The 11713-nt window shown below is 39.5% G+C and overlaps 1 protein-coding gene across 1 annotated transcript in view; it reads left to right on the forward strand.

Moving 5' to 3' along the window:
- The window catches only part of Cfap54 (cilia and flagella associated protein 54), a 287635-nt gene extending 285747 nt beyond the window's left edge, over nt 1-1888 (forward strand). Inside the window, exon 68 of the mRNA XM_021205638.1 lies at nt 1769-1888. Within this exon, the coding sequence (XP_021061297.1) occupies nt 1769-1888 (120 nt within the window). The remainder of the gene's footprint in view (nt 1-1768) is intronic.
- The last annotated feature ends 9825 nt before the right edge of the window (nt 1889-11713 follow it).

Genomic DNA, 11713 nt, shown 5'->3' on the forward strand with positions numbered 1-11713 from the left:
CCCCTCCTGGGCAGGAGAGGCGCAGGGCGATCGGGTCCAGATGCGGGTCCCTCCTCTCCAGTCCCCCTACTTTTTTTTTAAAAAGCAAAATTAATCGTCTTAGTCAGTGTTCTATTGCTATGAAGATCATGCAACTCTTATAAAAATAAACCAATTAAGTGAGACTTACTTATAGTTTCAGAGATTTAGTCCATTATCATCCTGGAGGGAAGCATGGTGGTCCTCATGCAGACATGAGGCTGGAGAAGTAGCTGAGTTTCCTATATCCTAATCTGAAGGAAGCAAGAAGAGAATGACACTTGGCCTGGCTTGGTATTTTGAGCCCTCAAAGCCCGCCCCAAGTGGTACACTTCCTCCAACAAGGCCACACTTCTCCACAAGGCCACACCTTCTAACCCTTGTCAAGTATTGCTACTCCCTAATGATTGAGTCAAATACATAGGCCTATTCAAACTACCACATCCATATAGAAACAATTTCCCAAGCTAGAATATTGATTACATAATGATTAAGGAAGCTGTGTGTGTGTGTGTGTGTGTGTGTGTGTGTGTGTGTGTGTGTGTTAGTTTCTTGTAACTTGAACCAAAATAGAGTCATCTGAGAAGAGGAAACCTCAACTGAGAAAATGACCCCGTCACACTGAGCTGTAGGCAACTGTGTGGGGGCATTTTCTTGACTGGTGGTTAATATGGGGAGGCTGAGCTCACTGTGGGCAGTGCCATCCCTGGGCAGTAATCCTGGGTTATATAAGAAAGCAATCTCAGTAAGCCAGTAAGCAGAGTTCCTCCACGGTTCTGTTTCAGTTCCTGGCCCTGGGCTCCTGCCTTGCTTGAATTCCTGTCTTGGCTTCCTTCAATAAGGAACTATGACAGGGATGTGAAAGCCAAAGAAATTCCTTCTCCCATAGGTGATTTTAATTATGGCATGTATCACAATAATAGAAAGCAAAGTAATATAATAGATGCCTCTTCATTATTCAAAGTTCTAGAAATCAAGATGAAAGAAAAAGCAAAAGTCACCTCCCACCTTTAGGTTCATTATGCTTGCTTGATGAATGACTCATTTAGCAAATAGTCAAAGAAACTTGTCCTCTAACATCTTACCAGGCGGTTGCTACCTGACAGCATTTACTGTAGACGAACCAGCAACGGGGTCGAGGATACCTTCCTCTCCTGTCAATCATTTTTGCTCTTTCTCTTATCATCAGTGCTGTGACCATAGTGGAAGTCTGTGCACCTACCTTTTAGTCTGTTTAGAGTGACTTTGGCCATACCAGCTCTTGGTCACAGAAACTTGGAGTCTCTTTAAGACAGAGTGATCTCATCCTTTGTGTCCTTACACTGTCTTGGTGCCTGTGGCAGGACTTCGGATCAAAGGAAAAATGAGAGATTTTCAATGAGCCAATCAATCTAGTATGAAGAACAAAGTCAGAAGTCATATGCAAGAAATTATCTCTATTCTCTATCTCTATCTTTTTATCTCTCTATCTCTAATCTATGGATATATATATATATATATATATATATATATATATATATGTCACTTGCTTTTATTTGTCTTTAAGAGTATGTAATATTTTGTGAGTGGATGTATAATTTTCAGTAGAATATAAAGTATAAAGTGGCAGATGTGATATATCACCATGTGGAAAGCCAATATCATAAACATGTATGTTCACTGCCCTTGCTATAACACTACTGCATGAGGTGTACTTCAGTCAGTAGTCTGAAACAGCACATCTCACATAGACTTTTGTTCTTTTCCTCAGGTTCCATTTGACGTCTCCCTGCCTGCTATATTCAGCCTCGAGAGACTTTTTGATCTTGCAAATGGTTGTATCGTGTCAGTAGGAAGCCTTTTCAACTGGGTGGTGTCAATTATTCAGTGAACATCCTTTACAGGATAACTGTTTAGGGGCATTTCATTGTTACTCATCTTTTTGTTAGAAATAAATTTCTAAAATTTTTAATCTCATAAATACTAATAATTCCTGTTATGTTGAACTGAAGAAGTTTCATTATTTGGCTTGGGAAGAACATTTTGGCCTTATATGGTACATGCTTCAAAGCAAAGAATTATTGCACTAGCTTTGAAATTCTGTAGACCTGGATCTATGTTAGAACTTCACCACCTGCTTGCTCCGTATCTTTAAAGAATTAGCTTCAATTCTTAGGCTTTGCTTCTTCATCTATAGAATGGGGATATGAGTATCTATTTCATAACACTGCTGGTATGTACTAAAGTGAGTGAAGTAGCAAAATGAGGTGTGTAGCTCAAGCCTGATTAAGTAAGAGACCATGGAGTGACATTTGACTGGTCAACTGGAAAGGGAGCAGGCTTTTTGCCTGTTCACCTAGCATCTAACAGTGCCATATGCTAATCCTTCCCAGGCTCTGATGCATGAATGGATACTTGTAAAAATAAAATAATCGAAACTAATGTGCAACCTTGTGTCTGTAGTCAGTTTATAATTAGTACACATCCACCACAAGGCTCCAATGTTCTGGGACACTTGAACTCAAGTTTTCTTATGCTATTATATAATAGAAATGAGATTTTAGCAAGGAAGTTAAAAAGAAGAAAAACATTGGACCTCTGAAACTTTACCATAAGACTCAAGAGGGACAGAGAGGAGCATGAGAATGCTTTGGGTGAATTTGCGAAGGACTCGACTGTTACCTATCCAGAATGTGTCAAGTTTCGATGCAAAGGGGGATTCACTCTAAGAAATGAACTACAGTGAAGACTGCATCGGTAGGTAAGTGATAGAAAACCATTAAGGGGGGATCAGGAGAGGAGAAACAAATTCCTGACACTTAGAAGACAGTGAGAAGATTCAAGCAGCAGGGTGAGTGACAATTTGGATCATAAGATACACACGTAGGATAGAGAAGGCCATGAAAGACGAGAAGACTAACAGGAAATCATATCACAATGGAAGGGGAAAAAAAAAAAAACATCAAGCTTAGGGTGAATGGCTCTCCCAGATGACGACACCCTCCCATGAAATTTAGCTCCAGTAAAGAAGCCACATGAATGGCAATAGCTACTCCATGTCCTGTGGTGGAGAATGGCAATTTATGAATGTCTCTGCTATGTTAGGGAACAGGTTTCCACTTCTCAGTACGGGAAGCTTAGCGTGACATAAAGCTGGACCTCCAAGGGCCAAGAAAGGTCAGCACATTAGCAACACTTTCACACACAACATACAACATGGCAAGCAAGTAGGACTATTCAGCTCAACCTCTTGTTAACTTCCCACAATGCACTATGGTCTTCTTTTTTTTGTTTGTTTGTTTTTTTGGTTTTTTTTGTTTTTTTTTTTAAACAGGTTTATTTATTTATTATATGTAAGTACACTGTAGCTGTCTTCAGACACTCCAGAAGAGGGAGTTAGATCTTGTTACGGATGGTTATGAACCACCATGTGGTTGCTGGGATTTGAACTCCGGACCTTCCAAAGAGTATGGTCTTCTTTCATCCTCTACTATTAAGCCTTTACTAGTTGGACACTTGATTCTTCTTATAAATATTAGTAAATACAATTTCATACACCAATTAAGTCAAAGAACAATGTCTGGCACTCTGTGGAGGCCATTAACATTTGCTGAGAGAATAGCCAGATGGGAAGATGCTTGTGATTCAGGCAACATGATACATGGGCCTATAAGTAAGAGAGAGTCCTTACAAACACACTCAGCAATCATTATCTAGATCTATAATCATCTCAAACCCTAAATGCTAGTGTAAGAATACAGTCAACAACATCCAGGGCAATATGGCACCACCAGAACCCAACTACTCAATGACAGCAAGACCTGAATACTCCAACACAGGTGAAGCACAAGGAAACAGACTCCCTTAAAAAGGGAGTCCAGGAAGTCACCAGAACCTCCATCACCATTTATCACTTCCATCGATGATTACACTTTATGGACCATTACCGATGCCTAACACTGGCTTAGTTGTTACTGCATAGGACTTGTATCCCTTCATCTTCACAAAATGACCACAATGCACATTGTCTTATTGAACCCACATCACAGAAGATGAAACAGAATTATGAGGCAGTTAGGCCACCTGTCTAGTGATTAAGGTCGCTGGTTTAGAGTTGCAGCCAGAATTTGAATCCTGCCTGGAGAATCTGAGCTTTTAGGGTTAAGTGGGTAGCTCCTAATCTTGCTCCTAGGCTCTGGGACCTTTGTTAGTCAAGAGGAGGTGCTACATCGCTGAACCTCAAGTTAAAATTAGACCATGTGCTTTAGGAGTAGAAAGCTTTTAAGTGATCTGTAGACCCGGATGAGTGGATGTTCTAAGAAATATGGAGATGATCTGAGAGAATGTTATCCATGTAGATAGGCTGACTGCCTGAGAGGAAGACAACATGTCCCTTCCAACCACTACAGCTAATGCTGAATGTCAGTGTGCTTGAAAAGCTCTCCCTTCCCTTTCTGTTGTTTACAGATGCTGTTCTTCTCAGGTATTGCTTTGCCTGAGCGACATACTGTCTATGGCATGCCAGACCCTGTAGTACAGTTTCCTCCCTTTTAAGCCACCATTCTGGAAAATCCCCCTACATCCTCTAAAATAAGAATGACACTTCCTGTTAAATCTGGAACAATCTGTGCCAGGCACGGAGGAAATGAAGAACTGGGCTGAAGCACAAACCAACCAACCAACAAAATTTCAAACTCTACCAGCATGAAGAATGTGTTGATTCCCAGAAATGCCTTGCGAGATCTCTTTTAAGACCGAATTAAAACGTTTGCAACGGCTTTTATCTTTTAAAAGCCATCTACAGTAAGTGCTTGCCCGCAGACACCTGCAATGGTTTCCACTTGTTTTTAGTGATGACAGGGACAGCAGGAAGCAAAGGGAGAGAGGGAGAAAAAAAGTAAAAGGAAAGAAAGCCAGGGAGGGGAGCCATTGCCTCTAGCTAAGGTATTGGTAACAGAAGCCAAGAGTTTCCTAAACCTGGCTTATTCCTCAAAGGAACTGATGCTGAACTTGTCTTGTCTGCCAGCCATTCGGATGCTCAAGTGCAGTTGTGTGGCTTGCTGCACACAGGGCGCCTACACAAGGGTGTGATGCTGACATCACAAATGCCTGAGCAACAGAATGTGAAACATTTGTGACCAAGTTATGGAAATGAGCGTCAACCTACAGCCACCCCACCCCCACCCTCCGCAAAAAGAAAAAAAAATTGAAGGGCTGCAAATGACATAGCTATGTATTAGCGGTGTCAAATTATACAGCATTTAAAGTTAAGTATAGTGCCACAGTATTTATTGATGCATGCATACATACTAAGTTTTTGAAGCACAAGTTAATGGTTGGCAGCAAATTCCAGCTGTTGTCTCTTGTTGAACAGAGAAGGAGAGAAAATAAGCTTTAGGGAGAATTCTTAAGAGGTTTCGCTTGTGTTTTTAATTTTCTTTTTTCGAGCCAAATATTTGTTATGTAAGTCTCTCAGGTTTTTGCTATGCATATGTTTCATAAATTAAAAAAAAAACAAATGAATAAAAAAAGCGTCCTCTCTTTCCTCATCTTTCTGGTTGGCAAGCTTGGGGCAGTTACTGTCTCCCGTACCTGTCAACAACAACTAAACACAAGCTGTGCTTCTGGTCTCACACGCAGTTACAACTCAGGGCTTCACAGAGCTGGTTACATTCCTCTTTGATTTTAATGACAACTAAAAATCATTTGAAAACTCCTGTTCATCTATATCAATATGCTCACTTTCAGAAAATCAATCTATGAAAATATTAATTTTTGATATCAAGTAGCAGAGCCTTAATAAACGTTTGATTCAGTGGAGGCAGACTCCCTGTGCAATTCCTATCAGTTATATGTCCCCTTGTTATATTTTAAATGATGTGATTTTCCAGAATTAGATCTGTGTCAAACCTTTTCCATGACTTGCCTGTTGTATAACATCGGTAAAGTCAATCTAACATTCATACTTTCAATGTTTCAAATATTTATAAAGAAGTTTCTCTTTAACAAAGACTTGCTTTCAGTTGTTTTTTTTTTAAAGACTTATTTACTTTTTATTTATATGAGTACAGTGCAGCTGTCTTCAGACACACACTAGAAGAGTGCATCAGATCCCATTATAGATGGTTGTGAGCCACCAATGTGGTTGCTGGGACTTGAACCCAGGACCTCTAGGAAGAGCAGTCAGTGCTCTTAACCACTTAGCCACCTCTCCAGCCCTTGTTTTCACTTGTTACTTTCTCAGCAGTAATGACTTGCTCATGAGTTGCAATTCTGACATTAAAAATTTTCATGACAACCCATTTTTTTTCTTGTCATAAACATATGCATGTTAGAGAGGGATGCTGGAAGGGGAAAGCTGGGTTAAGAAGCACAGGAGTTTTATTCCAAGTACATTGGGACTTTGAAGACAGAATTAATCGCAGTTGCAAGTCAATGGCACTTGCTGCCCTCTGATGTTCTCGGATGCTTCAGATCTCACCTTTATCTATTTTGTGTTCAATAGCTCAATGAGAGGATCTGGAACCAGAGCCTGTTCCAATACATGCATACAGCTTTGGGCCCTCCTTTTTTGAACCATCCACACTGTGGAAACTCAAGAGATTTCTTGAGTATCCCAGGATTTCTAGTCTCCTAATTTTCCTAATTCAATTCTCTTCCTCGAGATTCACAAGAACGTCTTGGGCTGACTTCTCATCATTATAAAATGTAATTAAAAATCCATAGAATTTGTAAAATGTTGAAAGGTAGAAAGAAAACAAAGTTAGTCAAAGTCCACTACTGTGTAATAACCAATGTTAATATTTAAAACTATTTCATCAAATTTGTCTAATTGTTCTACTAATAGACAAAGATAAAGAGTTCAAACAATGATCAGACTCAAGATTTGAGGCAACCATCTGCATTCCTTAAGCATAACATAGATGGGCCTTTTCGGGGCTTATTGGCCAGGAAAATGCTCAAGTTGGGAGTGTTTAGATTTGGTGGTTTGGATGAAATGCCATAAAATAATTAAGACCAAAAGAATTGTCCAGGATTGTTCTCTTTAGTAACAGAATGGTACAACATAAAGAAAAGAAGTCAGGTCTTAAGTTTGTCCTTTAGAGGCTGACCATTCAATCGCCCTTCCTCACATACTTTAATGTCTCCCTGACAAACTTTGCTCACTGATTCAAACATGCATTTGTTCATTTGAAAGCTCCCAGTCTCCCCTCATTGGATAGATTTAATTCACTCTGTGAATTTTTCTCACTCTTTTTAATTAGAAAAAATATTCCCAAAACGCTCACTGTATTCCAGGAACAATGCACATAGTGAATGGCCATCCCTTCCTTCAGTAATACATCTGATCCAGCAATCCTACTTCTGTGGATATATCCAGAGAAAATAGAAATCAGTATATTAAAGAGGCATCTGCGGTCGGATTTAAATTTCAGTGTAGTTCCCAGATATAAAAACAAGTGTCCATCACCTGCTGGATGAGTAAAGAGAACCCCCAAATCGCAACAGACTACTACTCAAACTTAAAAAAAGAAGGGACCTTGTTCCTTCTGACTTCATGGCTGAAGCTAGAAGATACTATGTTAAGTGAAATAAGCCAGTCATAGGAAGACAAATATCATAGGATCTCGCATCTAGGCTTTTATAGAGTTGAACTCACTGGATGAACTCACAAGATGGCATATACTGGGGGGCCAGGGAAGGGTGGTTGGAGACATGTTGTTGAAAGCATATAAAATTTCATTTATATAGGAAGAATAAGTTTAAGAAATCTATTGTGCAAATTAGTGTCTGCAGTTAGCCACAATATATATAGTATTGAAAGCGAGTGATTTTAAGTCTTCTCACCACAAAACATGTACACAAATATATATGTTTATTAGCTTGGCTTAGTCATTTGAAATCCATATTTCATGCATGATACAAACACATATAGATAAATTGGTAAATGAGAGAGATTCTGTATGTATATGAGAGAAATCGTTTTGAATGTGTTAACTAGCTTTTTTTCAACGCTTACATCTAATGGCCCCAATTCCTTGGCCTAGGCATCTCTCATACCACAGTGTCTCTATCACTTCTTTCCTAATGCTTCCATGAAACATACACACATGTTCTTTTCAGACACATTCAGATTTGTATAGGCTGATTATCATATCTACTTATGTTCAAGGAACGAGCTAGGCAAAGCTCGGGGAAGAAGGTAAGTTCTATCTCCACTTTGTAAAGAGGTCTGTCATTAATGTTAGATTTTCATTTCTTTGACTACTAAAGCTTTATGGTTTTCTTTTTTTGTTGTTTTTATTTTGGCATAGTGTACTATTTTCTACCTTCATTACTTCTCAGGATGTTCGCTCACTAAAAAAAAAAAAAAAAGACTTGTTTTATTTATGTATGTGTGTGCACATGTATGTTCAGGTGGCTATGGGGTGTGTGACAAAACTTTTCTTGGGAAAAGACAAGATACATGTCTGTTCACCCCAGTTAGGGAACCCACAACAATACCAAAATACAGATAACACCGAGAGGTCCAAAAACCTTGGGAATAAAAATTCCCTGGGAAGCATACTGGGCTCCTTAGAGGGAGACACCAACAATAGGCCTTTAGAAAATGAGGCACAGACTTACGGAAGGATAAGTCTGGAGTTGAGTCAGCACCTGGAACACTTAGCTAGAGGAGATAACAGGCCAGAACTGAGCTGGTTTCTAAAATTCTTCAAGGTCTTATTAAATGTAATGAAACTAACATAGCAGCCAATTAAAATTGTACCAATGTTCTTGCTTTGCCCCTACCTATCATATTAGAGGTTACATAATCCTTCTGGAAAATTCTTCTAGCCCTGAATTAAAGGGGTCCTGCAAGCTCCTTGATTCACCATCATTTTGATGAATGGTTGACTCTTACCTACTGATAATAATTGCCCGTTGCCTTTGCATACTATTTGAGTCTTGGGTCTTCCTTCAGCGATTCTTGGACCAGCTTGGTGAACCAATGAGTTTTATTGGGGTTACTTATAAGAACAGAAATGACTCACAGTTCATCATCAAAGTCTACCCCAGCATGGGTAATCACAAAAACTAGGAAATATGGAGCACATTACATAGCCTGTAGGCAGCTTACCAGGTAGAAACTGATTAATTGAATCTCTTTCCAAGTGACTCTGATATAAGCCTCTTCCAGGCAGCTCTACTGGTCTCAGAGCCTTCCTTGCAGCTTTTGCTCTTTGGAGAGGGAAATCTTCATCACATCTTATCTCTACTTACTAATGAATCTGTTCAGTTTCAGGGACTTCCTGAAGCTATTTTGAGTTGTTTACCTCTCTGCTTTTGAAACTACTCTGTAGAATAGAATGTATCAATCTTAGAGGAAACTTAACAAAACATGGAGGCCAGAAAGGGGTGCCAGATTCTTTGGTTGGAGAGTTGCCAGTACTTCTGAGCCCACTGATGTAGGAGCTGGGATCCAAACTCTGATTATGCTAGAGCAGTAAACACGCTTAACTGCTGAGCCATTTCTCCAGCCTCTCTCTCTTCATTTTGATTCATTTGTATGTTCATCTTTCTCTTAACTCCAAAGATCCCTCAACACCAAGGTTACTAACCCTCTAAAAAGTAGCTGGTTGAGTTCGTTCTGTCAGGTTCTCAACCTTTGTATATAGTTCAGTGTTTCTTATTTTTTACAGGATGGCAGTTAAACAGAAATCTGGGGTCCCTTTTGTTATGTATAGTCACAGTTGTTTAAAAGGGGCAAGTAAAGGACCTTAGATGTGTGGATTCACTACAAGGATAAGATAAATTTAGTTCAGAAAAGAAAAATCAGACATAAAAACCAATACAGGTAGGGTAGAAGTATAAGCTGAGTAAGCTAGAAACTCCGTGCTTTATTGTGTATTTAGTTAGTGAGATGGTTGGTTTTTGTTGGTGTTTTGTTTTCTTTCTTTCTTTCTTTTTAATGACATCATTTACTTGGCCTTCACTAGGGTTAGCACAAATTAGAGAGTAGGTGATCATATGGGTTATGCTAACAAGCAAATTCATCGCAAGCAAGGTGGATGGCACTGTGAGAGGAAAACAGACATCACCCTTAGAGTATGCATGAGAATTCTGAATCTCAACACTAATTCCCCAAAAGGATTTCCCATGAGTCCTTACAACCTCATATCATAAAGAAACACATCTTCATCCGTAGCCTACAGCAAAATGGAGCATCTTTCCCAGATCAGTTCAAGGGTTTCAGACTCCTTTCCAAAGGATGCGTGTATTTTAATTCTGGAAAATAATATTTGCTTCTTCTTGAAGAGTTTATGACAGGAAGCATGCAGCAAGGGAGGGCTGTCAAGGGAAGGAGTATGTTCTTATTGATCCTTAAAAAAAAAAGTTTTGTTTCCTATGAGAGAAAAATATTTCAATGTGGTCTTTGATTTAGAGCAGTTTCACTGGTTAAAATGCTTTTCAAGTGTATGTGGGTTGACCCCCAGAAAAGCACATGGGATGGCTATTTTGTAAGACTTCAAAGGCTTATGTTTTGAGCAGCTCAGTTTAAGTGGTATTAGTCTTGGCCTCGAATTTGGGCTAAGTGCATAGACAGGTAGCAGGGTAGCAACCCCAGATATACAAAACCCTTGAGTTATGCCTGAGGGAGAGGGACTATGTCAAAATGTGAGGCAGAGAAAGAAATGGCTCCTGAGATGCAGAATGCAGACACTATTCTAGCCATCTCCTCAGTTAGGATTTCTGAGTGGGAAAAATTAGTTTTTTCTGACATGAAAATATTTTTAGCTGATCTGATTTTAAGAAGACAACAAAACCACATGTTTAAAAGAACCACACAGGTGAGCCATTCAGTCCATTTCTAAATTACAGGTTTATATCCACTTTGAGTCTTCAGGAAACTAGCATGGGGCTAGAGAGACCACACAGCAGTTAGGATCACTTGTTGCTTGTCCAGAGAAGGAGCTTGGTTCCCAGCATCCATGTTGAGTGGCTCAAAAGTGCCTTGAACTCCAGTTCCAGAGGATCCCATATCTTCTTCTGCCCTCTTGTGTTGGTAAGCAACCACACTCACACAAACAGTCACAAAAGTAAAAATAAAATCTTGGTTAGTTTTTAAAGAAATAGGCAGTCTATACTTGAACAACAGGATAACAGGGTGGGTAGGAGAGAGAGCTCTGACATCAGGTGGTTGGGATTAGACTTGCAGATTTCCTACTTACCATACGAATGAGCTGTGTGTGTGTGTGTGTGTGTGTGTGTGTGTGTGTGTGTGTGTGTGTGTACGTGCACATACTTATGTGAACATATAGAGAGGTTAGAGAAAGATAATGTGTTGTCTTCCTCAGTTGCTCTCCACCTTAATTTTTGAAACACTCACTGAACCTTGACCATTGGGTTTCAAGGCTCTGCCTTTCTCTGCTTGCCTCTCACTTGGGCTATAGCCCTATGTGACACCCGCTGACTCTTATTTTTGTGGTAGTGATTGGAAGTCAGATTCCATAGCATGCACTTGATCAGCTGAATCATACACCTGACTGTTGGGCAAGTTTTTTTCCCAACTTTCCTGTACTCCAGCTTTGTAATTTGCTAAGTGTGAGATATTGCACCTAGAAAAACAGTGTATGGCACATTGGATGCTCACTAACAGTTATCTCTTTGTTTAAAATTTATTTTATTAGATATTTTCTTCATTTACATTTCAAATGCTATCCCAAATGTCCCC

The sequence above is a fragment of the Mus pahari genome, chromosome 9 (genome assembly GCF_900095145.1).
Source record: "Mus pahari chromosome 9, PAHARI_EIJ_v1.1, whole genome shotgun sequence".
Classification (NCBI taxonomy): Eukaryota; Metazoa; Chordata; class Mammalia; order Rodentia; family Muridae; genus Mus; species Mus pahari.